This window comes from Rutidosis leptorrhynchoides, unplaced genomic scaffold (genome assembly GCF_046630445.1).
Source record: "Rutidosis leptorrhynchoides isolate AG116_Rl617_1_P2 unplaced genomic scaffold, CSIRO_AGI_Rlap_v1 contig104, whole genome shotgun sequence".
Classification (NCBI taxonomy): domain Eukaryota; kingdom Viridiplantae; phylum Streptophyta; class Magnoliopsida; order Asterales; family Asteraceae; genus Rutidosis; species Rutidosis leptorrhynchoides.
In genome coordinates, this window is record NW_027266360.1 from 4,245 (window position 1) to 29,700 (window position 25,456).

At 36.5% G+C, this 25,456-nt stretch overlaps 6 protein-coding genes across 6 annotated transcripts; 3 read left to right on the forward strand and 3 right to left on the reverse strand.

Annotated features, from left to right (window-relative positions):
- Window positions 1-3,621: 3,621 nt before the first annotated feature.
- Window positions 3,622-5,449, reverse strand: LOC139881009 (uncharacterized). The gene is made up of 5 exons (XM_071865552.1): window positions 5,288-5,449; window positions 5,135-5,212; window positions 4,703-4,784; window positions 3,926-4,056; window positions 3,622-3,825 (listed from the first exon to the last, which is right to left on the reverse strand). Exons 1-5 carry the CDS (start codon window positions 5,447-5,449, stop codon window positions 3,622-3,624), a joined length of 657 nt encoding a protein of 218 aa, XP_071721653.1.
- Window positions 5,450-6,853: 1,404 nt separating this feature from the next.
- On the forward strand, window positions 6,854-8,763 carry LOC139881010 (uncharacterized). The gene is made up of 2 exons (XM_071865553.1): window positions 6,854-7,405; window positions 8,584-8,763. The coding sequence occupies exons 1-2, from the start codon at window positions 6,854-6,856 to the stop codon at window positions 8,761-8,763; spliced, it is 732 nt and encodes a 243-aa protein (XP_071721654.1).
- Window positions 8,764-10,225: 1,462 nt separating this feature from the next.
- Window positions 10,226-14,789, reverse strand: LOC139881011 (ATP-dependent DNA helicase At3g02060, chloroplastic). Its single transcript, XM_071865554.1, is given in 13 exon segments — window positions 10,226-10,327; window positions 10,425-10,781; window positions 10,965-11,009; window positions 11,107-11,280; window positions 11,371-11,457; window positions 11,536-11,697; window positions 11,872-11,942; window positions 12,095-12,234; window positions 12,601-12,725; window positions 13,042-13,176; window positions 13,507-13,752; window positions 13,848-14,073; window positions 14,158-14,789. Coding segments are annotated over 13 exon segments (2,502 nt in total).
- An 842-nt stretch (window positions 14,790-15,631) lies between these two features.
- Window positions 15,632-17,255, forward strand: LOC139881018 (syntaxin-22-like). Its single transcript, XM_071865561.1, has 7 exons — window positions 15,632-15,816; window positions 15,918-16,011; window positions 16,100-16,230; window positions 16,313-16,384; window positions 16,491-16,648; window positions 16,738-16,838; window positions 17,190-17,255. The coding sequence occupies exons 1-7, from the start codon at window positions 15,632-15,634 to the stop codon at window positions 17,253-17,255; spliced, it is 807 nt and encodes a 268-aa protein (XP_071721662.1).
- A 1,247-nt stretch (window positions 17,256-18,502) lies between these two features.
- Window positions 18,503-19,468, forward strand: LOC139881012 (uncharacterized). Its single transcript, XM_071865555.1, has one exon. It carries the CDS (start codon window positions 18,503-18,505, stop codon window positions 19,466-19,468), a length of 966 nt encoding a protein of 321 aa, XP_071721656.1.
- A 1,400-nt stretch (window positions 19,469-20,868) lies between these two features.
- Window positions 20,869-23,512, reverse strand: LOC139881013 (DNA cross-link repair protein SNM1). Its single transcript, XM_071865556.1, is given in 10 exon segments — window positions 20,869-20,967; window positions 21,122-21,174; window positions 21,349-21,375; window positions 21,378-21,425; window positions 21,515-21,581; window positions 21,680-21,814; window positions 22,163-22,307; window positions 22,412-22,651; window positions 22,740-22,920; window positions 23,017-23,512. Coding segments are annotated over 10 exon segments (1,491 nt in total).
- Window positions 23,513-25,456: the final 1,944 nt, after the last annotated feature.

The window sequence follows — 25,456 nt, forward strand, 5'->3', positions numbered from 1 at the left end:
CAATACCATGGCATATAGTCGACATCCGCCGTGGGCTCATCTGTAGGGATACCCCCAACTACACTAGCAGCTCGAGCTTCCCACTGTTCAACGTAATCTGTATGGTCTCGTGCCCAATTCCTGAGGTGTCCTGACCTCTTCAGTCTGTGCAATCTTCCTATCTCAGTCGCATGAAGGGGCGCGGGAGGAATAAATTGGGTGCAACCAAACTGTCGCATCACCCTATCGGGGTAGTGACCCTCGACGACGTAGTAGAAGTGAAGGGATGTCCTGGACCTCCAAATGTTCACACCCTGACGACATCCATCAGGTAGAGACTCCATGTGGGCAGCGTATGGGATCCATTCGAACTGTATGGAAATGACCAAATTAGTTGTTAGAAATATATTAAACAATTTCAGAAGTCCATTATTTGAAGGTACACGTGAATTGTAAGACTACATACCTGGGACGGAGTCATCAAAGACAGCTGGTCCCTATATGCGAGGAGGACATGACTGGTAACAGTGGTCCTGGACAACGGTCTAGTCCACCTGCGTAAGAACATATTTAAATTCAAAATCGTCCCAAAATAATCTATTAAGTAAGTTTACAATTTCGGTACAGATGCGAACTTACCGTGCGGCGAAGGGGGCGCCCTATGGCTCCAAATAACCTGGACCAAATCTCGGTCTAACCTTCAGTATCCTCGACCATGCCTAAGAGTGCACAAGCAAGCCGCACATGTTCGCGGAAGTCTCTCCTGAGCGGGCTGAGTGGCACAATGCGCGGTATGTATACACGAGAACGGCGCTGCCCCAACTCAACTGAGCGCAATGCTTTGGATCCTCCAGCAGCTGCAGCAGGAAAAGATCAATCTTGTTCTGGCTCTTATTCGGGAAAAAGCAGCCAGCCAACAAGATGGCGACGTGACATCGCGCCCTCTGTAGGGCCTCCTCGTCTGAAATATGCACGTGTCTCTTGTGGCGCTGCAGCTGCTCCTTAATGCTCGACAGTCGAATCCCGGTCCTCCCATCCCTCTCCGGAACAAACCCTAAAAGCTTATGAAGGTAGTCGGGCATGTCGCTGTCGCTGGGATACGACTCTCTGCCGGTAACGGGCAAACCATCCGTACGTAGACCGAGTAACACCTCAACATCCTCGAGTGTGATGGTGGCCTCGCCGACGCATAGGTGGAAACTGTGAGTTTCCGGCCTCCAACGCTCCGCAAGTGCTGTCAGGAGATGATGGTCATACTCCATATAACCGATGGTCGAAACTAAACCAAAACCCATCATCTCTATAAGTTCGTCCACCCGAGGTATGCGGTAGATACGTTCCCGCCTGCACTCCCAAAAAAATGCGTCTGAACGCTGTACAAATAGCGCCCTCTCGCATTGGTCGTCGGATGAATAGATATGCAGCGATCTATGCTGCAGCTGGAACCATAATAAATCATCGTTCCTAGGTTCCTGAGGCATCCATGAAGATCTCTCAGCCATAATCTGCGAAAAACAAAATTAACAAATAATTACGATTAATGAACAAATACGAAACAAAAAATTTCAACATAATTTTTAATTAATTTTTAATATTTATTTGTTTAAAATAGATTATTAATTACATCTATGTTTCAACCAATCAAATTGTTAATTAAGTATATTTTTTAATGTAAACCATAAACTTTTCAAATTATTTAAGTAGGAAAAAATGCACATGTTTAAATCGAACCGAAAAAACAAACCGATAAACCGAACCCAATAAAATCGAACCAAAAAATCAAACCAAAAAAATCGAACCGAAAAAACCGAACCGAACTCACCTATAAACCAGACCGAAAAAACCGGTCCTAATTTCGGTCCGGTCCTACCATTACAATTATAACAGATATATAATACCAAAAATCCCAAAAATTCGGTCACGCAATTGTAATAGAAAAAATTAAAACGGGAAAACCATAATCCACTCAACAACACACGAAATTAATCCGACAATTTCTTCTACATTAAATAATTTCGAGGAAAAAAATAACTAAACTAACAATATAAGCTAAATTCGGATGAATAGTAAAAAAATTACCTCGATATATGTATTACTCCGTATATGATTCAAGAGATGAAAAAATCGATTTAACGGGCACTCGCGTCGCTGATTATGTGATCTCGTCGTCGGATTTTTGATGAAAAAAGAAGAAGAATCGCGTCGGAGAAGAAGAAGAAGAAAACCAGATCTGGATGTATTGGGTTATTCCCGGGAATTGAAAACCCGGGACAAGGGAGGCACGCATGTCTGCCACGTGTCACGCTCCCCTTGTCCCGTGAATGAGAAACCCGGGATTGACTGCTGATCCCGTGAATGGGAAACCCGGGAGTTGACTCCCGATAATGACAAACCCGAGAATGCTAATCCGATAATTAGCGTTAATTATCCGGGTTTCGTAAACTCGAAAATAGTAGATTTGTCTACTTCCCCCACTTTTCTCATTATTCCGTTCACCTTTTTAAAAAAAGTTATACAATTATAATTTTTCGGTGCTTAAGGAGCACGCACTTAGTTGTATTGTATTGTATTGACCCGAATTCAAGCACACAAATATGTATCTCTGCTCTAATCTCATCTTCCCACGTAAAAGACAAGTTTTTAAGGTTATGACCAGAACAACACGTACATACTTTCTTGTAATTATAAATCAATTCCTCCCAAATATATGTTGTAAAGACAATAGTAGTAATTTATATTAATAGAACTCCAAACACAAGAACAAACACAGCGTTGCTAGGAATAAGTACTACAACAAGAACAAATATATGTTGAATCTCGATGCTGTTGAGCTTCTTTTGTGATATTTAAAACCAACCAAAGAGCTCTTAGAAAATGCTAAGAGAAACATATATATATACATAAAAGCAAGTTCCAAACAATTCTACAAAATATTTATGATGTGACGTCATCGGTGTTATATATCTCTTTACTTTAAGCTTATTTAAAGTTCAATATTAAATTTCCTGTATATAATTTCCATAGGACCTAATCACACGAGTATTTAGAAATGCAATACAACATTAAACACCGCATTTGACGGGATAAATTTATTCTAAAAATCATCCAACCACATTTTATAATTAATGCTTCAACATTTTTCAATGTGAACTTACATGCATGTAGCTATAGACGCCTATTATATACTACCTTCGCACCAAAATAAATGCAAATTTTTACACGTAATTTATATTAAAATATTTACATCTATTTTGAGACGGAAATAGTATATTGCTCATGACTATAATGTAATAGAGTATCTACAAAAATGAAAATCTAAAAATACACATTCTTGACTTCAAAATAATCTCTTCCCTTATCCGTTTATTTTCCATGTCTAAAAGCTTCAGGTTCAGCTCAGTGATCCTGAGAAATTATAATTACTAGGAGTACAATTTATAGAGCTGGGCCAGCCTCTTTCTGGGAAACATATTCAAGTAAAATCAAAATGTACAGTAAAGTACAACTTAGTACAGATAATTCAACAATATCGTAAGATATTAGATTATAGTGATAGTAGCATAGCTTTTTTGCGTATCTACATTTACTATTACTAATTCATTCTACTGCTCAAAGTGTGAGAGCATTAAACAAGTTTCACTTTCACTCGGTCAACTTTGAAAGCAAGAAGAGACTACCAGATGAAAGGAGTACAGAAGCTGAGAAGCAAAGCAAATCTGGAGCAGACTGAATACTAGCTCTCTTACTCTTATCGAACAACCCAATAAGAAGAAGCATCACGATGACGTGTCCAACCTTGGTTTTGAGCTCACTCACAGTTTTTACATCTAACCATCTTGGCCTTTCCTGTCAATGTAATATTCGAATAAGGAAAAAAAATGCAGCAAAGTCTAAGTAAGGTGAAATCGTCAACGAAACATTGCATCTGAGGAACACTCAAACTTACTTTTAGAGTAAATAAGCCAAAGAGGTTTGATCTGTATTGAACACCTTCCTTTGCAATGTCAAGATTGCTGACAAAGAGCTCATAGAGTCCCATTCCAAAAACCAGCATAACAGTTCCCAAAAGATAAGTATCTAGAAATTGAAGTCAATAATGAGTGTAAGAAAGGCATTTGCACTTCGCGATTAACATATACAGACATGGTTACATTTCATCTCTTCAGAAAAATACAAAAATATTATCAAAGGCAGAGAATATGAGCGCATGGATCATCAATCTTAATAAAGCAAAAATTAAAGGCGCCTACTACTTGATAGTCTTCTTAGTTCTTTATTCTTTTTTGGAATGACCAAGTAAATCTTCCTGTTATCCTGTATAAATTTGCATCCATGTGCATATATTTCTTCCTATAAATATAACATGCTAAAGTACACCATGCAGGTTTTCTTTTAACTTCCCAAAACATACAGACGTTCAGCAAATGTGAAGTAAAATACAGGAACAAGTAGGGGTTGATCTATCAGGAACACACAAATATAAGATAATTCCAATCCTATTATCAAGCTGCCACAACAATGCATGATTGAAGACTAGTTTCTTATCTTATTAATGCGTTTCGAAAAATAAGAATGCACAGACACACTGAGTAGGAGAGCAGAAGATGAATGCATACAGACACAGACTTTGAATAAATTTGGATTTCATATTTTGAAATGATAAAGAAATGAGTGAATAGCAATCAACCAAAAACCAGCATGTTAGGTACAATTCTTCACTAACCTATGGCCTCCACAAGCAGGATGATCACTTTGGCACGATCCGCAAAATATTGCGTGAAAGATGCCACAATGTAAGTGCATCCCTGCAAATGAAAATTAAATAATAAGGTTATTGCAATCTAAGTATACAAACTGAAACCATCTCAAATGTGGATATCGACAGTTAGATCCGCCATTGACCCCTCAATCGTGTTCCAGCAACAAAACTTAGTAAACCCAGCATGCAATCCACAAAAAAATAAAATAAAAGATAAGCTCAAAATTAAACTATACTCATTACATAGTCATCGGAGAGATCTATCAAGTATGAATCAACCATTACAAACTAAGACTACATAAATTAAGCTGAACTTTATCAACCCCACTCAAACTAACAAAAGCAAAAGTAATATTGAGAAAAATAGTGTTGAATAGATTCTAAAGAACAAATTACCTTGACAAAGCAGAGGAGAGATCCAAGCAAAGATCCCACAACTGCCATGAGCGTCAAGAACCGACTTGCATAGATAACCTACAAAATCATGAATTTTAGTACTTTATCTTTAAAACAAGATGGAAAATTTAACATAATCAAACTATTTATTACCCTCTCTATGCCCTGCTCTACGAATTGAGAGTCCCACTTAAAGGATGAAAGAAAAGAGGAAGAAGAAGAGGAAGGTTTGGCTTTAGGAGGACACGTGTCGGAGGAAGAAGCTCTGGCTATGGTGTTGATCGGAAATTTGACAGAATCTACATGTCTGTGCATACGCGTATGTAGGAGTGTATGTCTATTTTGGCTAACGTCAGAAACCCTTTTCAGGTTTGGGGTAATTCTACAGAGGAATGAAGTTTGCGGTGGCGAGATGACCGTTTGGAATGGTTTCATGGTGGTTCCCGGTGGAAGGACCGCCACATTCAGCTTCAGCTTTTACAGAGAGTGAGTATGCGAAAACGAAAGGCCGTTAATTGAAGCACGTCGGTCGTTGGGAAATAAATAAAATAAAATCTTAAGAGGGTTGATAAGTCAAATTGGACTCTAAAAGTTTGATTCATTTAGCAATTAACTCCTTGACATCTGGACTACATTAAATATTTCGATTTTTTAAAATAACCCTTTTTTGATGAATACAATTTTAAAATAACCCTTAATTATTTCGTTCTTGAATATTGAATGTGCAAAAATAAATATCTTCATTTCAACATAAAAAAAAAAAAAAAGAGAAAATATTGTTGGTGACGTGGCCCAAATAACTTTTGTTTGTCTTTTATGGTAGTGGCATTCTTCATTCAATCAATTGTTGGATGTTCAAAAGCATTTTAATGGCAGTGATAGCCTTCACTCAACGATTTGGGATGTCAAAACAACCTGCAAGCTATGTCGCATATACACTGTTGCTTCCGTCTTCGAATACATACATTTGATTTTTGACTTTTTAAATTTATTTAAATAAATTTAAAAAATAAAAACGATATTTTTTAAAAATATAAAGAGATATAGCACCAACTTCTAAGCAATGTTTTGGAGTTTTGCAATTTTGTATGTCACGATTTATTGGGTATAAAATAGCTGGACGAAACAATTAAACAAATTTTAATATAGTTATTTTATATAATCTTTAAAAAATATTATAGAACATGATAACATGAATGATATACAATTTAAAATATGAAACAGTATTACTTTTTACAGTAGTCAAGTTAAAAAATTGTATCATTGACTCTATAGTATTTTTGTTTTAAGAATTTAAAAAAGTTGAAGTGAGGGTGATAATTGAGATACAGTATAGTCTTAATCTAAATCAATAATTGAATTAATTGGTAAAGTAAAGGGGATACGAAAATAGTATGTATTTAGCAAGACAAGTTAGGTATTTTCTTTTCCCCCTCCATTTTTTCTTTTAAGATAAAGTTACCCAAACATAGATTCCTTAATAGAGACGACATGATTCTCAAATCTCCATTAAATATATGTAGTGTAGCCAGCCAGATGCTTTAAAGCTAGGAAAGGTAGAAGATACCAAAACCTTGTCCACAAATCAGAGCTAAGAACCTCTCTGCACATTAAAATTCTTTCTTCCCTCAAAAACCCAAACTTTAAAGATTGCCAACAAACAAAAGAAATCAAAACCCTTCTTCCCACCCCCCGAATGTTGTCATTAGCCCCAAAATTATGCCACCAAACAGGCTCACAACCAATCCACGTCGGACTAACGCATTTGTTTGGTGTGTAGCTACAATCTGCACGATCATCTCCATTGCCGTGATCATCTTGGGGGTCACCGTCGTAGTCGGCTACATTGTCATTCATCCTAGAGTTCCGATTATAAGCGTTGTTGGAGCATATTTAAACGACTTCCTCTATGACGGAGTTGGCCATCTTCAAGTACATATGATTATCAGAATTAAAGCTCAAAATGACAATCAAAAGGCTCACGCGAGTTTTTCTAGTTCACGATTTACGCTCAAATTCGACGAGAGGAAGATTGCGTATCTCGAAAATAGAGCGTTTGACGTGCAGAAGAACTTTTCCGTCGATTTTGATTATCCGGTCACTTCTAGTGTAATTCCGTTAAACGCGGAACAAATGGAGCTAGTGGATACTTCCTTGAGGGATGATCGAGTGAGTTTCGAGTTAGAAGGGAGCGTCGGAGCTCGTTGGAAAGTCGGACCGCTTGGTTCTTTTAAATTTGATTTAAATTTAAATTGTGTACTGAATTTTAATGTATTAAATCATACTTACATACCTTCCAAGTGCACTTCTAGAGTCAAATAATTCATTTTTCTGTACTTTCCTTCCAGTTTAGGTTAAGGATCATATACTAGTCAAATAAATTAAACGTTTTTAGGATTTTCTTTAATGTATCCTATGCACAATTATTGCCCTTTTTTTTCCTTAACCAGGAACCAACTTAATTAATGGCTCGACTGTTATCAAGGCTTAATTTTAAGCTCAAAATTAAACTATATACATTACATAGTCATCGGAGAGGTCTATCTAGTATCGAATCAACCTTTAAAAACTAAGACTACACAAATAAAATGATTCCTCATGAATTATTACATTTTTTAATACTTGGAAATCATCATATACTACATTATTTAGATGGAAAAAAGTTACATCAATACAAATTATACTATATTATTATTTTTATACAAATAATTGATCATAAATATAAAGCTATTTATAATAATAAAAATATATTACATACTTAGAGAACAATTAATATAAGATGCAGCTTCTAGCAAAAGTGAATGCATCAATTAAATTTTCTTACTAAAATATACGAGGGACCTAATCGCATGAAGCGAAAAAGTTTTAGAGCCTGAACTAACATAATTGTCTGAAAAGGGACCAGACGTAAAGTTACTGTCTCGATTCCCAAAGTAATAAGGGAAGCCCTATTTTACTTTTACCCATGGCCATTCATTGATTTCTAATCTTTTATCTCGCCGGAACAGACTTCCTTTCAGTAGCAGTTACTTTTAGCAGCCGTGGCGTGACGTCATCATTTTCCGATTACCGTCTAGCAAGGGTACGCTGGTCATTTCTTCAGCTGGTTTCAGGTGTTGGAGGGTGCTGCAGACATTGGATTGTCGTCTTCATTTTTGGTGAGTGAGCTCTGCAAAAAGTAAAACCCTTTGATTGTTTTGTGTTATGCTCATTTCCCGTATTCTAAAACAAAAAATTTACACAGAGAAAAAGCTCGCAATGGTTATACCTACAAGTCAAGGAGCACCGATTTCCAGAAAATGGGACTTGAAGAACACCGATCAGTTTATGATGGCTCATTTCACAAGAAGCTATTGATGATGGAAAACTTGTAAGTTGATTGAATTATTATTGTTTTATTTTAATTATTATGTCTAAATCAACCATTAATGCACCAAACTCATTTATAGGAGATTCCGATTAGGTTCTTGACAACACGAGGAGAACACTTGTCCTTGAAAGACGTGTCTTTGGTGATGGAGAATGGCGATGAATGGTCTATCAAGTTATTGAATGAAAGTAGTAAAGTTTGGCTTCATCATGGATTCGCAAAGTTTTTGGAATTCTACTCCATTAAGCAGGGACAGTGAATAGTCTTTGAGCGTAAATCGGGTTGTCCGCTTCTTGTGAGGATGTGTTCTTCTAGTTTTGAATCGATTGAATTTGAGAATGCTGATAATAAAGCTGCTGATGATGATATTATGGACGTGGATGCCATAAAAGGAGCAGGTTTTAATAAGTGCATATGCTCTGTTAATTTATAACCACATACAATAAGACATTCCTGAAATGATTTACAATTTCCTAACAGGAGAACACATCCAGGCCTCTAGAGGAAAGCAAAGTCTTGGAAGTTTACCATCTGGCCCTTCTTACGAGATCTATCTGTGTCCTCGTCATCAAAACTCAGATCACATTGTAAGCCGTTCCTTAATCATGAGTTTTAGTATTTTTGAAAAAAATGTTCAAATGGATGTATCTAATGTGTTGCTTTTGTGCAGACGACTCCATGCAAATTTGCTCGAGAGCACAAGTTTGTGGGGCGTGAAGGAATAATTCTTGTGGGACCAGATGGAGGAGAATGGAAAGTGAATTGCAGAAGCAATGGCTCTAGACAAAGGGAAGTTACCGACTCGTGTGATTGTTGGATTGCATTTGTGAGAGCTTATGACTTGAAAGTTGGCGAGACTTGTGTGTTTGAACTGGTTCGCTCTAATGAATTCACTCTACAAGTTACCACATGTCAGAAATCTTTGAGATGAAGATGAAGATTGGAAGTTGTGGATAGATCAAAATGCTAGGCTAGGCTAATCTAGGCATGCTTTTGCTTTATACTATGTATCTAAATTAGCTTAAGACACTTGATTTGTGCTACTTGTTTGTATTATTGTGTTGTGATACATTGAAGCTCCACTTCTGCTTATTAGACCTCTCTGATTTGATCGTGGCTAGAGATTTATCACCAAATGGCTTTCCTATAGATGTTTTTGCATGATGAATCTGGATCATAACAGATATATATACGCCAAAAAAGGGAAACATACTAAATGAAAAATCTTGAAATAAATTATACTACATCCTTATCACAATAGGTGATATTTTACCGTTATAGGTACATCCAAGTATACATGTGTATATGGATGAATACGGAATGATTATATAATTGCCATCTCACAAAAGTATGCATGTAACATGCAACAATATTATATTTTCAAGTATAAATTTCCTTATATACATCAATTTCCCTTCCGGAACCAGAAATCAATTAGTATAAGCCTCTAAAGGCATTGCTTGTTCATGAAGGAAGCCATCCCTTTTAAAAAGCACACTGCTCTTTCTTCACAATTCAAATCATACTTCCGATGGTGCGGAATCCCGACTTCCCATTTCCCATATTTGTAACTGAAAAGAATACTGGGATTGATCCTTTTATACCTTCATGATTGAGTAGCAGGAACTCAAATCACATTCATCGATGCAATTTCGACGTGGACATGAAGAATGTGAGAACAGCCATGGTTAGAAATCATGAGTTGGTATTTGTAGACACAGTTAGTATTTTATAAGACCAGGAAGTGAAGTATGAAGTTGAGCCAAGCACTCGAAAATCCAATTCAGTAGCTGTTCTCGGGGCAGTTGGAGAAGAAGTTCAGCCTGGAAAATAAAAATAATGGTAATAAATAAAAGATGCCAAATCAATTAAGAGTATAATTAAAGAAGTTATTCTGTTGAAGAACTGCTATAGATTTACCTTTATTTGACCTTCCTCAAAAGCCAACGAATTCCGGTGAGGCTCAGATGTAATTAAATCTGTCATCAAATTGAAGACCCTTTTAGTCATATTAGTCATCATGCAAACCATCTTTCCAGAAGCATAGATTCTGTTGATTCCAAGATCAGCAGCCATCCTCTGTACATAAAGCTTTTTCAAAAGAATTTCCATAGAATATGGTTCTTTCCCATATTGCCGGCGCAGATTCTCCGCAAATTGCATCAAACTCCATATATCTTTCTTGGCAGCTTTCTCAGCTTGATTAATGATTTCCATTGGGTTCTCTAAATGGTTTATGTACTCAGAAGGGAGGCGAGTGTCTATATTTAAATCAATCTGACATCATAAACAAGGTGGATATCAGGAAATCAAAAAATCTAATAATTTTCACTTGACTGCCATCAAAATTTAACATTCTATGTTTTTGTGCTCAGGAACATTTTCATAAGAAACAAATCATTCACACCAAGAATTTGAACAATAATAGAAGCATTTGGCATAATCACCGAGTAAATTTACCTGTACAGACTCATAAGGAACGGGAACCACTCTATGTTCATCAACCTGGTGAAAAAAATGAGAGTGAATGTATCAATTAAGAGTGAAATTGACAACTTTAGTAATAATTCCATAAAGTATCACACTAAAACAATAATCACACCTTGGATAAGCTTTCAAAAAGCATTTCAAAGAAGAGATCAATGCCAACATTCCCAACATCTCCAGTTTGTTGCTCACCGAAGATAGTTCCAAAGCCTCTTATACCCATGTCTCTTTCTGCTAGTTGGAAACCTTGGCCAAGTTCACAGCATTCCTCAAGAGCAGCAAGCCTCTCCTATAGTGCAACCACAATTAAAAATTGAAGTTTGTTAAATGATAATCCACATTAATGATGAAAATCAAAGGGTTAGAAAACCTTACTCACCAGTGCTTGATCAGTTAGTAACGACTTGTCAGGGTATAATAAATATGCATGAGCTTCCTTATCTGCCCGACCCACTCTTCCACGTAACTGTTCAAATTGGACAATCATTATATGATGAGAATCAGAATATCTGTTTACTTTAAAATATTCAAAGATAAAAAAAACCTGATACAATTGCGCTAGGCCAAATTGTTGAACATCTTGTACAATAATGGTGTTTGCGTTTTGAATATCAAGCCCGCTTTCTACTATATTTGTACATATAAGAATTTTAATGTCCCCCAGTGCAAATTTCTCCATTGTTTCTTCAAGCTGCTTTGAATATTGCTGTAGAAAGAGTACATCATAATTCATAATGGCTCAAAAAACAGAAATAAACATATTCCATCTATATACAATTCAATTAAAAAGAAATTATCAGTGTAACAAGCAATGAGTCTAAATATGTAAATTTTTAAAAACCTTTAAAAATGACCCAACATAAAACCGACAGGAAACTACCTGCCCATGTGCAATAGCTATTTCAATGTCCGGAAATATCTCCTCGAGGAAACTCATCACTTCTTCGAGCCCTAATACATAATGGCAGAATGAAAGTTTATCAGAAAAGTAAAAAATGGGAATAGCTTTAGAAGTATGCTTGAAGCAAACCTACAAGAAACAACTCTCTATTGTAATGTTGAAGTTGATAAATAGAGGAAAAGGGAAGCAGTTATCAGCATACCTTTAATACGAGGCAAGACATAGAAAACTTGCCCTGCTCTGTCCAGCTCATATTTGATTGCTTCCACCACCTTTTCTTTACTGTATGCCGAAAGATGAGTTTTTATAGGAACTCTTTCAGGAGGTGGAGTTGTAATTAAGCTTGAAGAGTGAAGAAAAAGAAAAAATATCAGATTATTGAGCTGAAGGATCAGTTGCTTGAATGAATCTGCAAAAAGTGCTAAGGCAACTCATTCATATGTATTTTTTAAGTAGCCACCACGAATTTACAATGAGAACTCGAAATCAAGGATATATGCAAAATAGAACTTCACTAAAACATATCGTGACAGATTAAACTAGGGACCTCCAGTCTTAACCACTTTTTTTGTTTCATTGCCACCTTGCGCCTTCTCTATTGTGTACAAAGCAACCCAAAATAGAATAACAGCACCTAAATCCAGGTGTTTGAAGATAATGAAGCTTCAGACTTCAGTTAATGGGTTATAGAAGTCAAAAGTAAATTACCTAGCATCACGAAAACCAGTCAATGCTAAATAGAGTGTTCGAGGAATTGGCGTTGCTGAAAGGGTAAGAACATCAACTGAAGTTTTGAATGAAGCAATCTTTTCCTTCTGTTTGACGCCAAACCGCTGTAAAGAAAAGATCATCACTCAACCGATAGATATGATGACCAATAGTTATCTTTATGGGACCAAGAATACTGGTAAGAAAGAAATGAGAGAAACAAAGCTTTGGAAAACCCAGTTTGTGTCACCCTTTTTTAATGCTCTGCTGTACTTGTATCTGAGCCAGCAAATAATCACTTTATATTGAAAATTATGTATAATGAATGTGCTGACAAACACGTCCACCTTTGCGATTTAAAGGAATCCCAAGAAAGGAATAAAGCAAAGGAACAGAGGTTATCTCTTTGCAATTAACAGAAGAATAGATTCCGAGGCTAACCTGTTCCTCATCGACCACAAGTAGGCCTAGGTTATTATAGACAACACGACTTCCAAGAAGAGAGTGAGTCCCAACAATGATGTCCAAATTTCCATGTTTTATCATTTCCAAGTGCCCCTCTTTCTCTGATTTTGTCTGCATGTTATAAGAGGTTTTTAAAATCTTTTATACATAAAACAGGACAGTGGATTAGCAATATACCTTGATGCAAGTGCGTTGATTAAACCAAGAAGTCAGATACAGTTTGCAGACTCCTATGTTGTTTCCCTATACTAAATGTTTGGTTCATGAGAAGCAAGCCCCCGATATACATCATTGTCAAAACGACAACAACTAAATAGATAAAGTAATAAATTTCACTGTGAGTAATTCAGCAGATGTATGTATCTCATCCAAAACAAAACAAAGGTAAATTGTAATTTGGTTTAAGACATAAGAAAGATGAACTCAGCAAAGGGCTTGTACCTGAAACCTACTCATAAGGCCAACGCTGATATTTGAATACTTGGAAAAGCGCTCGGATATGACATCAAAATGTTGCTTGGCTAAAACAATGGTCGGTGCTAAAACCATTGCTTGCTTTCCTGCTGAGACTACACAAAAGATGGCACGCAGTGCAACTTCTGTTTTCCCAAAGCCAACATCCCCACAAATTAACCGATCCATAGGAGTTTCTCTCTCTGTCAAATCCCTCTCAACATCAATAAAAGCCTGGATTGCAGTCCCACTTTGTAAGATGAAAAACCATGCTTGTACAAACAAAGTAATACTTACTACATTCTTATATGAAGCAAAGTATTAACCACCTGTGCTTGGTCTGGTGTTGGCTGATAAGGAAATTGAGCAGAGAATTCAGAAATAGCAGGACTTTTTGGGTAAGGAGGTCTTCTCTGTTTCAGCCTATGTAGATAAAGCTCCATTAAATCGACGACCATTTTCTGAATTGCTACTTTCCCTTTTGTCTTTCTCCTCTCCCACGCAGCAGTGTCGCTCAATTTGCTCAATGTTCGAGGCTTTTTGTTTTCGTTTGGGCTGACAGAAACAAATATTCAAGTTAGGAATACACAGACTATCTATTCTTTGTGTGAAAAGAATGTTTCAAGGAAGGAAACATACAGGCTGAATCTGTATAGCATTTTAGAGGCCTGTCGAACGGGAAGCTTAGCCATACCATCAGCATATTCAATGAAAACATATTCAATCGGATTAGAAGAACCTTTGGGGACATCAAATTTAATCCCAAAAAATCTCCCAATGCCAACTTTCTTGTGCACAACATAATCCCCAGAACGGAGACTGTAAGGATCAACCTTATAACTAAAAACACCAGCGTCTCCTTTAACAAAACCATCACTACTACTAGTACTACTCTGTTGTTGTTGTTGTTATTGTTGTTGTTGTTTGAGTCTCTCTCCTTTGAGCTTCTGCAAACCTCTCTGTTGCTGTTCTTTGACCATTTGGATATACTTGTCTGCCTCTTTAGAATCCATTTTAAGAGGTTTGTCTCGTTTTCCGCCGTATTGACGACGAATCCTTTCGTTGAGAGCGGAAATTGGGTCTTTGTCGCCTTCAGCTCTTTCCTTGTTCCGGGTCGGCGATTGAGTGTAGACGGCATAGATACGAGGAAATGAAGCTTTGGGTTTGTGTTTGAACTTGAAAGTGAAGATTGTGCATAGCTTTGGAGATGAGGTGAGCTTGAAGAAGAAGGAAGGAGATGAAATGTTGGGTTTATGTAACAGACAAGACATTGTCTGAATGAATGAATGAATGACGAAGAAGAAGAAGATAGCTTTTGGATAATTAGCAGTGCTTGGGGGGTTTTGGGTTTAGGGGGTTTTCTATTTTTTCTTTATAATAGTGTTTATTTTTTATACGATGACGGTTTTTAAAAATTTTTTTAATAACATTTTTATAATATCAATTTATTTTTTAACTTTTTTTCCTCCATTCATTATTTTTTTATAAATAATTAATGATTAAAATTTAAGAAATAAAATTATAAAATAAATATAACTTATGTGTTGAAGTCAGTAATTTTTTTTAAAAAATATTTAAATTAATGATATTGATATGTGTAAAAATTCTAAAAATATTATCTATTCAAAGTAGTATAATATTTTATATTTTGTTTTTGAGAAAAATTTTAAATCCATCCTCATAGAATTTAAAATCTTACATCTAGGGCCTTATACTTTGTTTTTACCTGATTGAACAACTTTTTTGTCACATCACACGTGGTATGAGAAGTCGTTGACCGGTGGGTAGTTTTGTGGGGCCTACAACAAGTAAGTTAAGGAGCAGTATTTATTAGCCAGCTGATCAGTTAGAAATATTTCTAATTTAGTTTCTAAGTGTTCGTTAAAAAGGATCAGTAATGCTTAATAAACTGTTAGTGGTCCTCCACTAAACTATGAACATCAAAACGCCAGCTTTATCACCAACTCTTCTTTACTTTTTTCTTTTTTTTTTCAATTTTGATTATTGATTACAACTTTAGAGCTAGCTGCTGAATCTGATCATTTAAGAAAAAGGGTTTTCCAGAGAAAAGTAGTAAAGTTGAACTTTTTTGTACAGTGGCCAAAAAGGAAAAATGAGCTTTCAAGATGTGCAGGGTTTTGGGTCATCTTCTTCAGCTTCAGTGCTAAAGACAAAGAGCAGCCCTTCACAGGAGGTTGCCGCCGGCATCTTCAAGATCAACACGGCGGTTTCAGCCTTTCGCCGCCTTGTTGACGCCGTCGGAACTGCCAAGGACACTCCCGACCATCGCCAAAAGCTGTATGTTCATCTTCATGTGTACTTAATTTACTTGTGCTTGTGCATATCAATTTTAGTTTTTGTTGCTAAACCTAATTTAAGGAAATTTTGGGAATTGGCAGGCATAATACTAGGCAGAGGATTTTGCAGTTAGTGAAGGAAACTTCTGCTAAGCTCAAGGCCTTGAGCGAATCAGACCATCAATCTAATGTCAATGTACTATGGCAAGATATTTATCTCCTCCCCCAATTTTCAATTCTTTCCCTCTTAATTTCTGACTTTTTCTTTTTGTTTGTGGATTTAGCCAAATAAGAAAGTAGAGGATGCAAAGCTTGCAAGGGATTTCCAAGCGACATTGCAGGAGTTCCAAAATGCTCAGCAGCTTTCATCTCAGCGGGAATCCACTTACTCCCCCGTTCTTCCTCCTCAAACAATGTAAGTAATTATTATGACTTTATTAATCAACTTACTGTAATTATTTACTTGTGCTGAGTGCTATCTGAATTTTCTATGTCAGCCCTGAATCTGGTGGTGAGCAATCAGAACCGACCATGGAAGAGGAGAAGAAACCTTTAGTGATGGAACAAAGGTCGCGTTTTTTTCCTTCTGTTGCTATATATAGATTTAATTTTCAAGTGAAGCTTTCCTAGCTTGCATTGTGACATCCATTCCATTGGGTCTTATGATTGAATTAGGTTAGAGATACTTCTGCTTGATAATGAAATATCATTCAACGAGGCAATGATTGAGGAAAGGGAACATGGTATAAGAGAGATAGAACAGCAAATTGGAGAAGCAAATGAAATCTTTAAGGATCTTGCAGTTCTTGTTCATGAGCAGGGAGTTACCATTGGTAAGAAATTACAGTGTTTTGATGAAAATAACGCTTCAATGATTAATGTTTTCTTCAATGATGTTTTTTCCATGTTGATATATATATAGATGACATACACTCAAACATTGATAACTCTGCTGCTGCAACAAGCCAGGCAAAAGTTATGTTGGCCAAGGCTAACAAAAGCACAAAAATCAAAAGCTCATGGGTCAGTATATATGCATTTCTTCTCTCATAGTATATAATCCGAGCTCCAAATAAGAACATAGGTTGCATATATAAATTGCACTTAGGGTTGTTGATAGGCAAACAAAATTCATTACAAAACAGAAAAAGAGAATCCCAATATCATATTTAGGATTACCATACATACTCCAGGCCAAAGGTTTCGCAAGTATAGATGTTGTGATCAGATTTCTTTAAAAGGTTTGTCAGATAGATCATAGTCATGAAAACTAGGATGTAATCTTTTTTAACTTTGACGTCTTTGTATTCAATTGAAATTTGATGGTTTCTGCATTCTTTCAGACATTAAAATATTTCTTTTTGTGTTTGGCAGTGCTGGTGGGGGCTGGCAGCTGTTGTTATAGTGGTGATCATCATTGTCCTTGCGGTTGTCTTATAGTTTGAATTTTCCAGTAAATATGCAAGTGTGAGTGAGTGAGGATTAATTTATGCCAGTGCCTTTGCATGCGAGAAGCAAATTTTGTGATCTTTGACAACAAAGATAACTTCCATTTTTTATTTTTTATTTTGTTTTCATTCTTGACATTTGTATTTTATTACAGACCACTGCTTCTTATGTGTACTTTCATCTTCTTCTTCTTTTCTTGTGTTTCCACTTTCCATACTTATTGCTTGTATGACAAGTAAAAAAAATCCTTTTAAAGACTTTCTTTACTTGTCATACAAGTTCCCAGAATAATCAAACATGTTTTCGCCCTTTCCGATTTCCCACAAATAGCCTCAGGGCTGTTCTCTGCCTATGAGTCAGTTTCAGCTTTCTTGATGCTAATCAGAACGCTAATGAATGAGCTTATTCCTAGCGACCTTCGATCATATATCTACTAATCCTTCGAAAAGTACTTTAAGGTCCCTCCATGTAACACAATCACCATGGTCATAGATGAGAAATGTGGTTATTCAACAAATGAAGTCTTCAAGGCAGCTCAGATCTACACCGGCAAGATCCAGGGAGAAAATGGTAATCTCACAGTCACAGTCTACATCGATTCCGGTGAGCAAGTCCATGATGTTTTCGAGGAAATCAAGCTTTTATGGAAGTTCTACTCCGATGAGCATTCTAAAGAGGAAGATAGCCGGTCTTTCAAAAGAAACAATTGTTCCTTGGAGTCGACCAGAAATTCACAGACATGGTAATTGATTCACATAAATAAGGGAAAACTTCCTTTCGTGCGTTAACGGTTGTCACACAACCAACAACCACTAGAAAGATAACATATAATTATTTCTAATTTTTTTATTTTTAGTGACGTGTTTGACATTGAATATTTTTATAATAATAAGATAATAAAAATATATAATATATTTTTTTATATCATTATATATCTTAAGATAGATCGATGAATTCTTAAAAAAATATTATAAAATTTGCACTACATAAAATGCATGTTTAAGTACAAAATTATCGATTTTTTATAAATTATTTGATTGTGTAACAATCTGTTTACCCATAAATAATCCAATAGACGGGACCTACTGAAACCGGCGTTTATAAGTATGGGCCAGGCCCAAAAGACAAGGCCCACCAATATTCAAAACCTTCGCCGATATGCATTTCATTTGGCTGACACTGATTGAAAAAAGACACTGATTTGAAACTGAAAGGAGGAAGGAAGAAGAAGAATAGACATGGCTGGAGCTTTCATCTACCAAATATTCACATCAACTTCACTATTCTCAGTTGGTCTCTACCACATCATCTCCACTACTCGAAACTTTCTCAGATCACCTCAATCTTTCTCTGCAAAACCCTACCACCCATTCCCCGCTTCTTCATCTTCTCCGTCGTCGTCTTCTCCATCTTCATCGTCATCAACCCATCATCATCAAAATCGATTCTTAAAGCATACCCAACTGTATCTCACAATCCTCTGCCTATTAATAGCATTGACCCACCAAATCTTACTCTCTACAGACTCCGACCCGCTACTCAAAGGCCGAACCCCCGTGCACCGCCTCATTTCGCTCCAATCCTTCGCCGTCATCCTCCTCTTCCTCATCCTCGCCGCCGCCCTCCTCCTCTCCGACGCCTACGTCCTCCCACTCCCTTCCGATCTCTTCTTTGCGTTGGCCGCAGCTGCTTTCTTTCTTCAGTACTCCGTCTCTTCCTCCGACGCCAATGTCCAAATCTCCGATCTACAGGCGAAATGTGACTCTGTCTTCGCTCGTATATCACTTTTAGCTTCTGGGCTGTGTCTGATTTTGTCATTGAAACCAAATTTGTTCATATTCGATGTTGGATTTGGCGGGAGTATATGTTTGCTAGGGCTTTGGGAGTTGCAGACTGGTTTGTCTTTGTATGTCGATGCATTTATCCCGGAAGGTTGTCACAAATTGTTGGACGTGACGAGTGGCGTCGAAGGGTCAACCAAATGTGATCTGGAGGAGTCCAAATTGAGAGCTGTGGCTATTTTGGATCTCATGTTCTTATTCCACGTCATGGTTGTCCTGCTTCTTGTCATGATCAGTTATGTTGTCGTGGCAAAGTGTATTGGGATTAGGAGATTGGGCTCTTATGAAGCATTGTCAACAACCATTAATGCTGCCGATTCGACTCATATTCAGATGAAGGCGTTGACCGGCACTCAGGCTTGATATATTCTCTTTCTGTTTACTCTTTAGTGACATACTTTAATCCCATGTACCATTAATTTGTAGTTCATGACCTTGACAACTGAGGGATTTTTGTGTATACGAGTTGTTTCTACTTCAAACTTGTTTCCGCTACTTTTTGCCCTTTTCCATTACTTTTAGATTTTGCAACATATTTATGGTGTCATGTTTACTTAAGTTGTACTCTGCTGCTGCTTTGACCACTTTGAGGAAGTAAGGCTTATAACGGACAGGATTTTGATTCTTTGCAAGAGTTGCATTGCATTCATGATTTGTGTTCTGTATCGATCTCTCTTTTAGAATTGCTGCCATTCCCAAGTTAGTCTTAAAGAATAGGCAATTGTTTGTTTACTGCCATCTATATAATGCTTTGCATACTAGCTACCAGCAGGTTTAACTTCTCAGTAGCTTCTTTCTATATCTAGAAAGTGCATTTCGCTTAAAAATTGTAGCAACGTTTTGGTAAAAGCTAATGGTCAGTAGAATCATTAATCATCAGCATATCTAATGATTCGTTACTAGTGTAAGCGTGTTTGTCAAAAAGTCCATGTGACTTTAGAAGCTTCTGCTTAGGAATCCCCATGATCTGAAATGGTGGCTATTTCTTCTCCCTTTTCCTCATGTCTTACTGTAAGTTTTGTCTTTATGTCTCTCTTATCATTTAAGTAAAGTCCTGAAGTGCATGGATTGAGACAATTTCCTACCATGTGCATTGTATTCATTTTGTCTAGAAAAAAGACTGAATACAAATGATCCGTCTCTTATTGGTTTTTGAATCTTAATGCTGTACAAGTGCCTAGAATAATTTTGTGATCATGGAATTGTTGACCGGGTGATAAAAACAGCAGGATATGAAGCATTGAGTCACGCTTTTTTTTTTATAGAATGACTAGACTCTGTGAATGCCGTATTTGCCTTGATAATGATGGATATGGAACTTAGACGGATGCGGACGCGGCTCCCTCTTCGTGAAAGAAGTAATTAAACCAATTAGCCAGTTACAATAGGTGAATAGTTTGGACCCTTTGCGTTTCCTTTTTTTTTTTTTTTTTGATAAATAGTAATAGAAACAAGGACTATGGAACAAAACCTTTTCATTAATGAGATGAAATAAATAATTGTACAACAATGCCATCAACGGACAGTACTTTTCGATGAAGAATTTGTCTCAATTTAGCATCAGATTCCTGTCAACAATAGATATGAAATGCTCTAGACCCATGAAAATGTTAAACGAACTCAAGTTGTGAACTAATTCAATACAAGAACCAAACTGCACCATCAGAACTAACTGTTCAAAGAGTGGTGTTATGCAGACTCCTTTTGACAAATATGCTTTAAGGCTAGTTTGTAGGAATTATCTTCTCCGGCATTAGAAACTGTCATCTTCTGAGCCAATCCCTGAAATATGACTGCATCTTGTCACGGGTGGCAGCATTCCCAATATTGACTGTTGGAATAATCTTCTCCGGCCTTACAAACTGATAATGAGTTGGAATTAGTCCCAAGAAAGCATCAACTACAAACAAACTATGATAGATCTAGATATACATCAACTATAACAAACAAAGTATGTATGATTAACCCTAAACATGGAAATATCATGTTATGATCTAAAATTGATTAGTAACTGACCTGAACAAACTCTCTCAGTTCTGTGAAGCTGGAGTGCTCGCTGTATGGGACTCCTGCAAAATATTATTCAAGGCTCAGGTACACATATTGACTAAGGACGAGAAACAGAAACGTGGCTGAAAATCCATCATGTGAGACGAGTTAGAAGTGACAACCATCTAACTAAAATCCATTGACTCTTGGCAATTGGCATAGATAATAAACTTGCCATATTTCATAGAGCTTACCATAAACTGTAATATTGCCTCTTGAATTGGTTTGATTAGACCGAGGTCGTCACCTACAGCCTCTGAGAAAGTCCAGCCTTCAGAAGTCAAAAGCAACAAATGAGTACTAGTCTAAAGTTTTACAACTGTATTGAAGCAGCGTAAGCTCAAAATTAACAAATGTTACCTGTTGGCCGGAATGCCAAAACTGCTTTAAACTGATTTGAGTAGGTCTTCAAGTAATCCTTGAGGGTCTTGTGAAAATGTAAAGTTGAGATTTTGTGGCAAACAAAACAAACACATGCACTGATGCACATATTCAACATGAAACAAGGAAGGTTCAGAAACAGACCTCAAAACGCAAGGATGACATAGGCAAGACGTGAAGAATTGAGTCATTTCCATTCAGACAAAGATTCCCTGAAAGATCGGGCCAATCAAATGACTGCAGAGTCCTTCTCCTTGAAGCATTTGCATATATCTTAACCTAAACCAGAAATATAATACAATAAAGTAAGGATCACCCTTCAAGTTGTAGAGAAAAAAATGAAGAGTGCATTCAATTTTCCTTGGTGCGGACAGTGTCAGAAACCAAAGCCAACCATAGCAGATATATAGCCCTCTTTCCAAGTGTACTTTGAAATGGCATCCTAACCATCCATTAATTACGATCAATTTTCACATATCGTGTTTGCTTTCCTTATTATGCCATTCTTTTTTCCACCCCCTCAGTTAATGTACAGTGAAACTTTGAATAAAGTAAGTTACAAGAACCAGGCCAAGAAAGAACATACAACAAAGGAAAAGAACAAATGAAAATGTGAGCCAGACATACCCCTAATGCCTTCGAGATAGCAACATAAACACACTCTTTTCCGATGCTGTATGACCCAACCACAATGAGGGTTTTGGGTTGATTTCTGAGATGATTTTTAGTAACTCTTACAACAAAACTGAGTACATCTTCCTTTGAAGGGAACCTGAAAAATGAAACACGCCAAAAGCCTATTCAAGTAACAACATAACAGAGCCTGCCCCATATTTGTTTTCTAGTATAAAAAAAAAAGTGAAATGCTCTAGTTACCTGTACTTGGGATTGCAATATGTGGTATCCAAGTAAAGCACATTGACACGGTGATTCAGCAGAAGTGGATAACTCTGCATCTTCTTGGAAGCCCTAAAATCTCCCGTATGGAGAAAGCATTGTCCATCAGGAAGAATAAAGTGAATCAAAGCAGCACCAGGGCAATGATAAGCTTCAAGGAAAGTCACTCTTACTCCTTTAATGACATGTTGTGCATTGAATTCAATAGTATGGATAAACCTACAGACATTCACAAACTCAATAATCGTAAATTCGGTCGATAGTATCATGTAAACTTAAAGAGTGAAACAGCTGTTTAGCTACTCACGAAGAACTGACTGAAAGTCGCAGTTTGAGGAGGGAAGCAGTGAGAGGCGTGCAATAGATAGGACCATGAGACCATCGACTGTTGAGGCCAACATAATGATCAGCATGAAAGTGTGTAAGGAAATACACAGAGTAGCCTTGAATGCGACCATAGCGGAATGCATCAACAGTAAATGGCGTTCCTATGTATACCACCAATTGGAAACTAACAAATTAATTTGTTTTCAAAACTTAATACAAAAAGGAGCTTAATGGTAATTAGAAGATAATACAATTACCAGGGATTTTCTTATAAAAGGGGGCAGCTTTGGTGATGGGGTTTGAATTCGAAACTGAATCACCAAAGAAATGGCGGGATTTGTTGTTATTCAGCTTCTGTTTCTTGTCAGGAGGAGGCATAGAGTTTGAATGTGAAGATGACGACGGCGACGATGAAAGATTAGAATTGGTTTTGTTGAATCCCCAAATCTGGAAGAGATTGGCTTGTTTGAGCTTCTTCTTTTCTTCATTTTTGAACAACAAAGATGAACAGTCACTTCCACAGCGATAGAACTCGGTCGCGAAACTACTAATAGTGCTCTCTTCTTCTACTTCAGTTTTACTTTCGAATCCATCGTCGTCGTCTTCTTCTTCTTCTTCTTCTTTTTCGGAGTGATAAACGATATCGTCGTCGTCGTCGTCGTCGTCGCTATAAATATTGTAGTCTGAGTGAACCAATTGATGAACACCATCATCATTATTGGGATTTTGATTTGGTTTTGTTGCGTCCAACATTTTGGGATCTTTGATTTTGAAAATGCAGCCTCTCTTTTATTATTATCTCATCTGCCGCCAAAATCAAATTTTAGAGGTCCGTCAGGCCAAATATCCCAATTCGATTTTTTTATTTTGAGTAAAATGGTAGAAGACCCCTAAAGTTTGTTTATGTTAAATATGCTGCCCTTATATTTCTTAAAATCACGAAATCCCTCTCACAATCACTAGGTTAAAATTTGATAATTATCACTATAGTTCTTCATAAGCAGTTTTTTTTTTTTTTTTATGGAAGTTCTTCATAAGCAGTTGGCACTCGGCAGTCACTCTCAAAAATACATTATATACTTTTGGTATTGTGTGTTATTCGTAACCAACTATCAGTGCTAGCTCGATAAGAAAAATGAGCTTCCATCTCAAAATACATGATGTTTTGATTCTCAAAATATCATGTGTTTTGATATAAATGAAATAGTATTTTTTTAACCACTTGGTGGATTATTATTATTATTTTTTTTTTTTGAAGTTCTGTGGATTAATTTTAACAGAAAAGATACATGGTAAATTAATATTGCTATATATAGCTGAAGCCTGAAAGGGCATAAAGTTTGAAATACAAACGAAACTCTAGCTAATTCATGAAATTTGCAAAACACTCCTCAAAGACACAATAAATTCTATGCTATTAGCAAATAACAGACAAGCACTCCGATATTACAATTACACCAAAAGCAAAAAGTATAATGCTTTGAGAATTGCTTATATATTATGGGCTAGTAGTTTTTGAAGGTGGTGGAGAAAAGAATTGCAATATTGTAGAAGGAATTGTAGTTGGCATTGTTGGCAAACTTGGCATTGGTGGCAATGACATGGCATTAGGGATAGGGATATTGGTAGGCAAGCTCGGCATAGGAGGCAATGACGTGGCAGTAGTAGGAATGGTGGGAAAGCTAGGCATTGGAGAAAGTGTACTCGGCTTAGGAAGAGATGGCATAGTGGGCTGTGGCAATGTCGGAATATTAGAAGGCATCGGAGGCAATATTGTCGGATTCGACAAATTCGGAATTGTTGGTAATGGTGGGAATTGCATTTGCAGCAGATTACGAGCGCTTGAAGCGATATCGATGCTTGAGAATGTCATCATAACAATAAAGAGAGCCGATATGATCGAGCTGTTACGAGTAGAGGCCATATATATTTGATGAATTTTGGATCTAGCTAGCTAGAATATTGATTGTAATTAGTTTTGGTTGTGTGGTGAAACCAAATGTTTGTATTGCCATTATATAGATAAAAGATTTGCACTGTAATATGCTATATCTAATCCCAAATCTCAAATGTTATAGTTAGTTTAACTTTTCTATCTACCTTTATCCGACAGATCGATCTTACTTTTGTATATATTGTGGTTGTTTGTATAAGTCAAACTACTTATTTTACATGGCAGGTCTGTTTGGTGATCAAACACAATTACACACAGCGTATGAAATCATCGGGCTACTCATGATAATTCTAATACTATTGTACTATATATATATATATATATATGTGTGTGTGGTCATTAAAATTGAGTTATGGTACCTTTTTTTTTTTTTTTGATAATAGAGTTATGGTACTTAATTTATGCTTTCAAAGACAATTGACTAATACTATGCTTACGTATTACGTTTTTCACATTCTCTGCCCAATCAAAAATCCAAAGAAACTAATTTAGTCCGATCCTTAAGAACCAACGGATCATATAATTAAAAGGAGAATAATCTTAAGAAATTGACAAAAGGATGTTTAGAAAAACCCTTAAAGTTCAGGTTTTATTTTATTAATTATTTTGATGTTACATCACAATTCATAAAGTCAAATAGAAATTTTGAGCGAGCCTAGATATAGCTCAAATCAAATACAAAGTAAAGCATTCTCAATACATATTGAATGCAAACATTATTCGTAAATGTTACTATTAATTCT

What these genes read in the sequence shown, in the direction of transcription:
- LOC139881010 (XM_071865553.1), top strand. Translation starts at nt 6,854, where the DNA reads ATGCCACCAAACAGGCTCACAACCAATCCACGTCGGACTAACGCATTT. An exon ending in ATTGTGTACTGAATTTTAAT is followed by an intron (nt 7,406 to 8,583) that starts GTATTAAATCAT and finishes ACTCATTTATAG; the next exon opens with GAGATTCCGATTAGGTTCTT.
- LOC139881018 (XM_071865561.1), top strand. Translation starts at nt 15,632, where the DNA reads ATGAGCTTTCAAGATGTGCAGGGTTTTGGGTCATCTTCTTCAGCTTCA. An exon ending in CCCGACCATCGCCAAAAGCT is followed by an intron (nt 15,817 to 15,917) that starts GTATGTTCATCT and finishes GGGAATTGGCAG; the next exon opens with GCATAATACTAGGCAGAGGA. An exon ending in CCTTTAGTGATGGAACAAAG is followed by an intron (nt 16,385 to 16,490) that starts GTCGCGTTTTTT and finishes TGATTGAATTAG; the next exon opens with GTTAGAGATACTTCTGCTTG.
- LOC139881009 (XM_071865552.1), bottom strand. Translation starts at nt 5,449, where the DNA reads ATGCACAGACATGTAGATTCTGTCAAATTTCCGATCAACACCATAGCC. An exon ending in CCTGCTTGTGGAGGCCATAG is followed by an intron (nt 4,057 to 4,702) that starts GTTAGTGAAGAA and finishes TTCAATTTCTAG; the next exon opens with ATACTTATCTTTTGGGAACT. An exon ending in TTGGCTTATTTACTCTAAAA is followed by an intron (nt 3,826 to 3,925) that starts GTAAGTTTGAGT and finishes TTACATTGACAG; the next exon opens with GAAAGGCCAAGATGGTTAGA.
- LOC139881012 (XM_071865555.1), top strand. Translation starts at nt 18,503, where the DNA reads ATGGCTGGAGCTTTCATCTACCAAATATTCACATCAACTTCACTATTC.